Raw genomic sequence first — 12,460 nt, forward strand, 5'->3', positions numbered from 1 at the left:
TGCACAGATGTTTTATTTTTTAGAATGGGAAGCAATTCAGATTTTTGCTTATCAGAGCTCTAGAAAGGACTGTTCAATCAACATTTTATCTTTATCTTACCACTTTGTCTTTCAAATAGTCTTTGAAATTGCTAAAACTGGCATCTCAGTGCACAGTTGTCATGTGGAATTCTAAAGTGAGGGAGTCACTGCCCAAATGGCTACACTTAATGAAGATTGAACAAAACAGCGGTCAGCAGAAATGTGTCTAGCTCCTGCTGGCATGTTTGAACCCAAGCATGTTTACAAAAAGTAGAAACATTCTGTAGTATATTCTGGAAGATTGCCTAATTTTCAAGTGAGCCGAACTGCACTGACTTATTGGACCATGTCCTGAGCAATTCCAGGCACAAAAGCAGGAAAATATTCCATTATGCAAGACTATTCTTTTATACAGTAGTCTTCAGTAATAGCTGTTGTGGGTTACAACACTGTAGCACACTGGGTTCATCACATCTTGTTTTCCTTACCTGCTACAATTTAATTTTGTGGCTGAATCATGTTGGAAATACAGGACCTAGGGATGCAGGTGCTGGAGTTACAACTACACTTTATAGCACTGATAGGGATCCTTGCACACTGCTGGCTGAATGGCTGTTCCCACTGCCCTATCCCCTTTTCCTAAGAGATGAGAAAGGCATCTATAGCACAAGCTGAATGCTGGAATCCTTATATGCTGGATAGGCACATGGCCATGTGCCAAAGCCAATGTCTCTGTCAGTAAGTGACACATGATGATCTGGCCTTTGACAGTAAATTAAGACCCCCACCTTCTATCTCTCCCACTATGAAGCTGTTAGATGTAATGCTGCCATTTCAGGGACACGTCAGTCATATGCTAAGGTAGTGAGTGGGGAGTATTTGGGAACAACAGTGCCAGGAAATGGCTGCTGGTCAGAGGAACCACACTATTCTGCTGGGCTGGGCGTGACTTCCCAGGGAATCCCCTCTTTTGCTTTATGTAAGGTTGTTTTTCCAATTAATATTATTCCATTTCTCAACTAAGTGAGTGTACGTTTACACATGCACACACAAATCACTAAATAATTCATGTTTAAAGGGACCTCTGGAGGTCCAAACTCCCACTCAAAGCAGGGCCACTTAGATCAGGTCCTTCAACTCAGTGCCCCCCACCCAGTACTTGTCTGAACTAGCACCATCACAGGGAAAGGAGACAGGCTGCTGTTTGCAATGCACTACAAAGAGGAACACAAGGCACTACATGTGCTGGTTGTGAGGGTTTCATAAATGCTTTTTAGGAGATGCGGCCTGTGGAAGTGGGAAATGCTACAAATTCTCAGTCTATAATGACACTGCAATAGGGAAAAATCTTAAGACCCTAAGCAGCTGTTTTGAATAATGTCAGACTTTTCATCATATTGTCCGAAACTGAAAAATTACAAGTTATTTCTTCAAAGCTTTAAGTATTCCTCTCCCCATCAAGAGGCCAGCAGGAAGGGAAGAGCTGGAACAGCACCAGAGAGTGGCTTGGGAGCAAAGCTTTTAGTACCAGGACTTTAGCTCTTTCTCTCTTCCATGTGGTTGATAGTTTCCAGGTCTAGTTTGGTTTCTGTCGATTAGGAGGACACTGCAATTCCAGACAAACAGGAATCCTGAACGTGAGCTAACAGCTCCAACAGAAAGGCTGGTTAGGAACATAACAGGTTTGCTAATAAATGTGTGTGGTTTACTACTTGCCGGAGCACAGACCTCCCTGTGGGAACAGCACTACCAGGAAGTAGGGAACTGCCTGTATTTGCATTCAGTGCATGACAAAGGTGAAGAGGAGGCACATAAGCACATGAATACCCTGCGGACTTCTCCAGCAGCAGCCCAGACACAAAGAGCTTCAACCACATGGAGATCTTCTTTCACAACAGTCTTGATTCAATCTTTAACAGCTCTCCAGGTGGGATGCTAAAACAAGACCGGCTCTTATTGGCTTCATAATTGGTGCTTGCTCAGAACAGTTTAGGTGCACGCTAATAATTAGTAACAGATCAATGTGGCTGAATTAGGGAAAGTGCTGTCTTGCTGACTGCCAAATTTCTTGGTCTCATTACATCCATAGTGTCCTTGTGACAGACAGACCTTAGAAAAAGTTCAGGTGACAAGAAAAGGAATTAAATATTTAGTCTTCTATAGCAATCTGGACACATCTAGGGTTAATGACAGATATATATATATATACACACACCCTATAGACAAGATGAATCACTGGAAAATTCACCAGATGCAGAGACTCTGCATCTCATTTAAACCATTCAGCACAGGTGTGAAATTCATTCCAAATACCATCTCAACCTGTCAGAAATTCCTCTCTTAAAGATGTGATCGACTCTATATCCTGCACTTAAACTTCAGTTATGACAGTACAGCCATGGAAATTTAAGTAAATTTGACATTTCCATAGGCTGGGATGTTTGTAATGTTACAGCTATTCATATACCTCAATAAGTTGTAAATTAAAAGTGAATTATCTTACCTGCAGTGTCAGCACTGGTCTTGCTGGACACAATTTTCATCATCTTCTCACTAAGTAATAACAAGAAAAAAGTAATTTTAGTTTACTAACTATTTAAACTGTAGTGAAGTTTATATTCAACAAATTAAATGGCCTTCTCTAACATACATTTTTAAAATTTAAATCACCAGTAATTTGTCAGTCATCAGTAATTTTTTTTAAAATCACCTTTTAGTACAAATTAAGCAAGAAATGGACTATAAGCAGTAGAAAGCACAGAGATGTAGCTACATTAATTCTTTTTATCACAAAGAAGAGTAATGCAGTTAATATCCATCTATCATTTGCCATATTCTTCCTCTCTGCCTAGCATTCTCATGGAGATGATAAAGAAACTTAAAAATGATTGAGCATTCAGGATGTTTTTTACTATTACAATCAAATATATTTTTGTTGATTGGTTACTAAAATCATTACAGATGAATTCTGTTTTTACCTAGAAGAATCTTTGCTATTACTTGTATTTGGCCCTTTAAAAAGCGCAGACTGAACAAGACCAGTTAAACTGGCAATCTGTTTCTCCATGGCTTGTATCCTCTCTCTGTAAGACAAGAGAACCGTTTGTTAAAGCCAGATATATTTGCTTTCAGACTTGTTTTTCTAGGTGAATGATTACCACAGGACTGGAAAGACACTACAGAGTTTGTGCAAAGGCACTTGGGTACCAGTTTACATATACCTTATTGCAGCAGCTTACCACATCTTGGCTTGGACAGCTTCTGCATTGTAACACACAGTTAAAAAAATGTGCTTAGTTAAAAAGAACAAAACAAACAACCAATTTATAAATTTCTAATGATCTCACAAGACAGGCACCTAAAACAATTTGTTAATGCCTCTTGGAACTTGTGAAAAAATCTTTTTCAGCATTACATGCATTTTCTCTTTTACCTACACCGGGCCAATCGTTTTGTCTGTACTTAAGGTTTCAGGATTAAAGACTTCACACTACTTCTTGTTACTATTTTTATTTTTCCCAGACCCAGGATTTTTGTCTAGGAAGCATTTAATCTGCCCAAGCTGACTACTTTCCAGTCCAAATCCTTTGCACCTGACATCACTGTCTGCTTTGAAAAGGACAGAAATGTGACAGAAACGCACAGGACATCAAATGCAGACTGCATGGCAACATAATAAAACAGATTTTCTTTTGTGCACATATCCCAAGAAATTCCAAAAAAGTAAAAGAAAAGAGATTTAGAACTACATTAAGTATAATCAATGTTTTCCATAGAAACCAAAGGTCACTAAACAAGAACAGTAACATTTTTTGGCTGTGAAGGCTAACATTTGTGTGCTGATCTGTTTGCATAAATGCATATATTAGTCAGGTACCAGGGAACTTCCTCAGTCAGCTCCAAACTAGCCTTTTGTTCACACAGGTGCCTACTTACACATGCCAGTATGTCAGTGACACACCAGAGCACAGACACACATCAGTGAGGGAGCTTCTGAGAAGACATCCCTCTCTTACAGCAATTAACTGTGTGGGGAGACATGCAGAAGGAAATTCTAACAGCAGGCTGTGGTTTTGGAAGATGACTGGGAAGAAAACTCAAAAAGCAAGTGGTTAAGACCAGCAGGAGGGACTGATGAGAGAAGATAGGAGAGACAGACACAGACTCAGCATGCTGCATGGCCCATCCATCATCATAGCAGCATTCTGTGCACGTAGGTGCAGCCCAGCTCCGGCCACCTCAGATGCTTTTGGCTGTTTGCTGGCCAAAGCAACAGCATCAATCAATAAAAGTCATACAAACTCAAATGTAGGTACCAATAGCAGCCAAAAGCAAGCTGACATGATAAAAAGCAAGTAACCAGCCCTGCCTGCAGCAAGATGGATTATCCAGGCTAATTATTTCATTCTCATTCGGGGAATGAATGAGGTTTCCTGGGATAGCACACAGATAGCATAACCAGGAGAGACTCAAAGACACCCAGAGGTTGAGCAAACAGGGCAGCAAAACAAGTAATGAGATGCTAACAGACACAACCAGGGAAGAGAGTGCTCAGTCAGTCCCTAGCCAGCAGATGTGTTCTTACTGCACTTTAATGCAGTGCACATATCTTACTGTTCTGTCTTCATGCTGAAAGGTATTTTGAAGGGTGATGAGAAGACTAGTGAATCTGACTTAATTCATTTCAAACCAAGAAATACATTATGGAATTTCCACTATTACAAGTTTTAAAATAAGAAACTGGTGCAAGCTACAGTAACCTTTGGAACAAAAACAAGTACTAAAACCCAGGGATAAATATACTCTAACAAATTTTAATGCAGCATTTTTGACACTTAATAATGAAAGTATTTTTTTTTCCCAGATAATCATCACAAAATCTTCCTGGAACTAAACTCAACTAGAAGTCTATCTGTTTTAGCAATCCATAAATATGATGGTTTTTTCATCCCACATTAGATAATCTGGAAACAATTTTCTGCTCCAAAAGACATTATGGCAACACAGAGCTGATCTTGTCCTTTGCCATGAAATCTAGGAAAGTATGTTGTTAAGAGAGAGAGGGATGTTCCAAGATAGGAGACGATGAAAAACGAATGAAATACTGGAATCAATTGCACAGAACACGTTATTTTTCATGTGGTAAAAGCATTAAGAATGTGAAGAATCTACATGTGCTCTGGAGTTACTCTGTTAGAATAACCAGGCAGATTTCTCCTGTAATCATTTCACTGTAACACCCAGACTTGTTATGACCATTAGCACCAAACATTTCAAAAAACAGGTGTCTGAAAGGAGGTGCCTTTCAGGCATTAAAAAAAACACCTGATTTTTGGAGGTGGTCAGACTGAAGGTGGTAGGAGGCAGCACGTTCCAGCATGGGCAGGGAGGGATGCCATACAGCCTGGTGGTGAGGCAGTAACCTGGGCTGACATGGCTGGAGGGCTGGTGGCCCAGTTCTGTCACCACAAGGCCCCAGAGGAGCAGGGACAGGATCTGCAGTGGACCCCTCTGCCTCCAACTTCCTTTTGAAGGGCTGGAGCAGCCCCTGCTCCAGGAGGGAGAAAAAATGCTTTCCTCAGGCTGTGCCCGGCCAGGGCCTATCAGGGATGCCAGCTCTGCCATGACAAAAATTGTGCATTTTTGGTTCTCATCATTGTGTTTTCTACCCCTTGCTGTGCTCACTGCTGTGGTGAGGGGAGATGGGAACAGCCTGTCCCAGCAGCTCTGCCTGCACAGCTGTGGCAAGCCAGAGTCCCATGGATGGGGCAGGCCAGGGTTCCCAGGCATGGGACAGGTGGCACTACAGTGACACAGGGCAGAATGTGGAGCACTAGGACAGAGGGTGAGGCAGAACAGAACAAAGTGGTGCCTCTGCTTGCTGCCACCAGAAGGGTGGTAGCCCGAGAAGAGCCAACCCGTCTCTGCTCCCAGATTAATTTCCCAGATAAAGCTGCATCTCTCCAACCACCCAGGAAGAGCAGGGAGGGTCCCTTTTACAGCAGTTGGGAATAAAATGGCTATTTTATCAGCCCGAGCACAGAAAGGCATTGTTTCACATTGTTTTCCTGTGAATGCTGGGCGAGTCAGAGGTGGCAGCATGGTGGGGGAGGAAAGGAGGGGACAAGGTCAGAAGTGACGCCTAGCAGAGCTCTGTCAGACTTGGCTTTGGCTTCTCACAGACCTTTACCAGGAAGGCAGGGACAGGCCACTTGCCAGCCTTCTTCCCTCCAGCAGCCTGACCCACAGCTCTGGCTATGTGCAGGAACTGGGACCTCGCCTTAGCATCTTGCTCCCTAAATTCATTAGAACCAAAGTAAGCCCTTGCTTCTCTGGGGACCAGGCACTGATACGTTGGATTTCATCACCAGATTTCTTCCTTACAGCTTCACTGATCTTTCACGTTACTCCTTCTATTGCAGTTAACTGGACGTAATTCCAAGAAGGGGTACAGCATATTGCTGAATTGGTATCCACTTGTCACAGCAATGCTATTTAAACGTGACATTTTACTTGCATGTTACTTCCTTTTCCTGGGGACATCTTTAATATTCACATCACTGAGAAGATACTTCGTACACACACAGAATAAAACTGGTCTGCGTAACTGTTCATTCATGTTCCTGTCCAACCCCATCACCCATAAAAGATGTACTCAAACACCAAATCTGCACCATGAACTAATTGGCACAGCTTCCTGGAGAAAAAAATTTCAGTGACTTCCTATTTTATAGTTAAGCTCCAAATGAAGCAATGAAAAGGGGGTCAGAAACAGAAATACACATTTCTTTCTGTATTACCCTATGAGAGAAACATTTCATTACCATTTTTTAAAATCTCACTGGGAAAAGAAAGGAAACAGGAGTAGGCTATTTTTCCCAATGGCTTTCCTAGGATCAAGTGAAGGTGTCTTAGACTTTATTGCAAATTCCCCCAAAACAGATGAGTGGGTGTCCTGAAATAGTGGGAACCAAAGATCAACAGAATTCTTCTGTATTGTGCTTTCTTCCCACAGAAAGATTCACACAGGTGAATATTTCAGTCCTCTAAGGAGAAGATTAAACTCAAAACTTCTACACCTTGAAGCTAAAAGGGAAAAGGAAGCTCTGAAGCACACCAGCTGTTACACTTTTTGACAACTCTTATCCCAGAATCTGCATCTCATCTTCCTACAAACAGTTCCTCTATTGGTCATTTGACTTCATTTTTTCTGCCTGGTTATTCACCACCTTTCACAGAGGAATACACAGTTTTGGCCCTGTGGAAAGTGTCTGAGAGAGTGTATTTGTAAAGCCCCCCTTATAAAATGCTGAGTACATTGCTGATGAAGTCTCTCACTGTTCATGACTTTAGAAAGTAAGGCCATTTTTCCTAATGCATAGAGAGTCCATCCATACTTCAATATATCAAACAATAAAGTGGTTTTGTGGGAGGAACAGTATCTAACAATCTACATATGGCCATTACACTTTAGTCTTGAACTGCAAGCCATGAGCCAATGATGTGATCACATTTTTTGCTCAATCCAACTATCATCTTTTCTCACTAGTGTGGCATAAAAAGAAGAGGACAAAAGTTGGGTTCAGGCAGAAGAGAACCGTAGTACACCCCAAAAGTGCTTTTGGAGGAAAAGTATTCTATAGAGTTATCTTACTGTTTTAGAGTAGGAGCATTTATTATATACATATTTAGCACTATCAAATAATCTAGAATTTTGAAAAATGTGTTATAAATGCAAATATTTTAAGTTAAACAGCATTTAATTTAATGCACTTTTGGATAAACAGCTTCTTTTCCAATTTATCAACATTTAAACTTCTGCTTTGCCTGTAGCAACTTCTTAGCAATGTCCCACAAGCTACATAAATGAGCCATCCAAAAATATGACAGCAAATCACTGTTTAAACAACTCATGCTCACACACAAAAATGCACTCATTCTTCCAGTCAACCTCAGCTCTAAGAGATGATGACCCTTTGAAGGTGAACTGCTGTCACCTGTTATAATTTCTAATATTTTTCTGCACATAAATACTAACATTTTTTATTTCTTTAAATCTCTATGTTGTAAAAGAGGTTTATATGGGACTCTTCTGGTAAAATGAATAAACTGTGAGAATTTAGTCAATGCTTTATACCACAGAAGTAGTTATCTTGGAAATAGCCAAGGTAAAACAGTTACAAGAAAGCATTACATGAAGCAATTAAATCCCCCTCAACTCTGCCTTAAATAACAGGCTTGATAAAACTGGCTTCTGCAGTGTTAAATTAAAATGGGAAACTCCAGCAGAAGAGCTCAGAAACACCAGTTTTCATCTCTTGTAGATCCAAATATGTTGCAGTTAATGTTCCAAAGGTAATGGAACCATTTTCTTCAACAAAATCAGGATACAGTCAATGAGAGGTCTTATCTGCTTTAAGTACCCAACATATTCTGATAAAGTACAGAGATATCCCAGTTCAGCCTTGGACTGCAAAATTGAAGGAGAATTGAGATGAGAAGAGAGATTCACTTTTACTTCTGACATTGTCACTATCACTTTCAATCCTTCCCCTGATTTATACTTAAACTTGCATTGTCCTGAGGTTGTTACAGTGCTACTTTGAGGAAATTTCCATAAAGTTATGACACAAGAGATGTTTTCTTTGCTCTCAGCACACTCCTCTAGGGATTAAAGCAACAACAGTGCTGAGATGATGGGTTTGGTGCCTGCAGGGTCCTCAACCTGCTCCTGAATGAGTCAGGATGGGGAGTCTCCAGTGACACAGTGCAGAGATGAAAAAGACTTCTCTCCTCAGTAGCTGCAAGGCTGAGCTCCTCTGTCTGCCCGTAGCTGACACCTCTGCATGCAGGCTGACTGAACACACTGACACATGCTTTCTGTGGCCTGGCTTTCAGGCTCTTGGCATCAGCAAGTGGATAACATACACAACAGAGCAGCCTACACCTCATTTTACCATGCCTGGAATAGAATGAATTCAGCTCTATCTCTACAAATATTTTCCCAAAATATTCTTCCTCACAGAAGCAAACCCACACGGGTTATGGGGGTAAAATCTAAGTCCTATACAACAAGGTAGGGGGATACCTTTCTGCCATTATGTACATTATCCCTCAGGTATCCATAAGAACCTTGTAACAATTCAGTCCCTGCTGAAGCAGGAAAACAGCACCTCAACATGGACAACCCCTTGTTTAATTTAATATGGTTTAAACAGTGTTTGCTTTCAAAATAATTTTAAAGTTTATGAAATTATTACAAAGCTAAATTAAAGCTTACAGCATTTTATGTTTGTAGAACACAAACTCAATTCTTAATATTCCAGTGGTTAGAAAACCCACCAATTTGCATGAATTGCTTTTGATATTTATAATTATTTTTTAGAAAGTCACACTTCCTCAAGGTTAAAAAAAACCCCAAACCATAAAGACAGCTTTCAAAATTACTCTTTCAGTGCCATGTGACTAATGCACACCATGTTGAATTTTAAGGTCATGTATTTATTTGGAAGTGCAATTATGCAAATGCTGTTTTCTTCATAGTTAATATATTCTGGGACCAGGATTAAAACTCCTGGTGCAAAACTCCCTTTTAAGGAGCTGCAGAATGATCTGTGTAGTTGCTCTCTATCCATTCACAAACACAAAGACTTGTGCATATCTGTGCAGTTAAGTAAACTGTTGAAATGCCCAGAGAGAAGACAGAAAACTGCACAAACTGAAAAGTTACTGGTGTCCTTCCATATTTTCAATCCCTAGCATGGACTTTGTAAAATTTTCAATCTGTAAATTGATTAAAATTGGCAAATTTCCTTCAAATAATTTCTTAGATGTAATAATAGTGACTTGAAATTTTAGATACCAGCAACTTTCTCTCGGAAACAGATACATAAAAATCCAATTTCACTGACCTTAGATTGTAACATGTCCTACTTTGTACTCTTACATAATAACTACCAAGTTATAAGTCTGTAATTTTTGTCGGTGGCTGTTTTTCTTTATTTTCTTCCATTTTTTCCCCACCTCATGGCCCACTTTTTTTTCTGGCCAATCATGGCAAGCAGCAGCTAATTATTGAACAAGTTGCTCCGATACAGGGGAAGCCTAGGGTCTGTATGAAGCTCCATATCTTCCCAGTGGTTAAGGCAATCAGCAGTTACCTTTGGCCTCTATGGGCTCAGCATTTTCCAGCTATTCTTCCCTAAAGAGCTCTATAAAAGTTAACAGCACAAACAACACGCTAGAGATTAACGCAGCTCATATAAATACACAGCAACTGCCTGGCAGTGTAATGTTTTTTCTCTCCCAGGGCAGAGCCTAAGGCAGGAGAAGCCTTCACAGACCTTTGTGTAAATCTGGTCCTTAAAAAGACAGGAGAGATCATTGTCATCATTGCCATAGCACAAAAATTAACAACAACAGGTCGCTGACTACTTGTGATGTTGGAAAAATCACTGGGAACAGAATTCGTGTTTCAATTTCTTCCCTGGGACAGACTTGCTTTTCTCAGCAGTTTCCCCTCAAGGAACATTATTGTAAACAACTGTCCTATTTTTATGCAAATTCATGTTTTACAGGAGATAAGACAGTAATGATAAATTCTTCCCATTTCCTAACACTAGATGAGAAAAACTTCACTCCATAAAGAACCAAAATTGTAATATCAGAGTGTCATTCTTAACAGGGGTGAAATATATTCCCTTATTAGCAGGAACAGAACATCATTTGTTCTTGTAACATGATCTGGCTGTCTGTAAAGAAAAATCCCAGTTAATCATTTTATTTTATTATATTTTTTCCAATGACTGAAATTTACACAAATGAAAATAACTAGGGATTCATCATGAGTTGACAATACTTTCAAATTAATAATGGATGGTGTCACATCTCTAAATTACTAACTACCTTGACAGACAGCTAATAAACACTGCAGCCGGGTGCAGCAGCCTCCTACACATTACACTGTCCCGAGTCTTAAACGACAAAGGATGTGCAGATTACGAACAATTCTCATTTGCATAAATTAAGCCCCAGCTCTGCTTTACCTTGTCTCCTTGTCCTTGGGCATCGTGGGTGACCCATAGCCAAAAGCCTGCTTGTCCACAGGAGAGGGCATTGCCTCGGCCATGCCTGGGAGGCCGACAGCACTCCGTGTTTTTGCATCCACAAACACAGGCGGTCCTGGCTCCTTTTTGAAGGACTGGCGGCTGGGGGAAGACCTGTCAGGCTGGATGGTGTGGGCGGGAATGTGAGGGCCATGGTGAGGATGAATATCGATCATTCTCATGTCAGCCACCCTGTGGGGTGACGCTGGAGGTGTTTTAGAGCCAAGAGTGGGCAAATGACTCTCTGGGTACTTCCGTGACTTTTGTCTGTACAAGGACTGCTCCAGCATTTCAGGCTGCATAGAGGGGTTGCAGTAAGTGCTCGATGACCTTATGGCACTGCGATGATAGGCTACAATGTGATCGGGGACATCGAGGGGGTGTCCGGAGTGGGGTGCAGCCACACTCATCCTCCCCTCGTGAAACAAGTAGGGGTCACCATAGAGACTTTCATTTCGCATCAGGGTAAGGTTTTTGTTGCTCATGTCCTCATCTGGCTTCACGTCCCGTCTCTCCAAAATGGCGCTTGGGCTGGGCGATATGGAGCGCGAGGCCGGCACACCGGACAGCCGGTCCCTGGGGATGGTGGCATTGCCTGGCACACCCATGGGCCGGCCCCCACCATAGGGAATCCTGGACGGAGAGGGAGGCATGGAGTGGGGCACTGGGGTGGAGGGTGGAGAGCTGGGCATCGCATGCAGAGGGTGTGTGGCAGATCCAGGGCGGGAACCACTTGGGCCATCTCGTCCTGTATAAGCAATTTCCCTCTGCATCTGTAAAGAAAAGGAAACAACATCTCAGATATAAAATTACTGAATGAGCAAAACATAATGTGGGTTGTCTACAGAAAATTAGGAAATAAAAACAAACCCTTGAGAAAAAATAATTTTACATCTGCATAAATAAAACACTTTGGGACCTCGGTGCCTAATGAAAATAACAACTATAAACAGCAATAAAATGGGTTGTATGTTAAAGGAATATGAGAGGTTTAAAAATGCTTTTACTTATGCAAATACCATCTCACCCTAATCTGATATTCACAGCTACTGAAGGTGAAATCAGGGATTGTGGCGCCAGGTGTTCCACATACACGTAGGCAGTGACAAATTTAAACAGTTTATTGATCAAACACACAGGCTAGAGTGCACTGATTCGAAAGCATGATAAAAATGCTGATGCTCTAGCATCACAAACATACCTGAAGTCCTTTTGACAAAAATAAATATTACAACTAAGCAGCCATTTTCTTCAGTACAGGATTTAAGCTTTTGCTAATGACTTGATGTGGTCTTTATTACACAAAGGATATGCAAGGCACAGGAGAAAAACAC

At 41.1% G+C, this 12,460-nt stretch overlaps 1 protein-coding gene across 13 annotated transcripts in view; it reads right to left on the bottom strand.

Moving 5' to 3' along the window:
- KIAA1217 overlaps window positions 1-12,460 on the bottom strand; it is a 353,656-nt gene that overhangs the window by 36,308 nt on the left and 304,888 nt on the right. For 12 of the 13 annotated variants that reach the window (XR_014590269.1, XM_083862710.1, XM_083862713.1 and 9 more), the window contains 3 exons: window positions 11,067-11,899; window positions 3,000-3,104; window positions 2,525-2,574 (listed from right to left, as the gene is read on the bottom strand). Coding sequence is in view for 12 of the 13 variants with exons in the window: in XM_083862710.1 (XP_083718836.1) it covers window positions 2,525-2,574; window positions 3,000-3,104; window positions 11,067-11,899 (988 nt within the window). In the remaining variant the exon portion in view is untranslated. The remainder of the gene's footprint in view (window positions 1-2,524; window positions 2,575-2,999; window positions 3,105-11,066; window positions 11,900-12,460) is intronic. The other variant, XM_083862712.1, reaches the window with a different exon arrangement.

The sequence above is a fragment of the Zosterops lateralis genome, assembly GCF_965231275.1.
Source record: "Zosterops lateralis genome assembly, chromosome: 1".
Lineage (NCBI taxonomy): Eukaryota > Metazoa > Chordata > Aves > Passeriformes > Zosteropidae > Zosterops > Zosterops lateralis.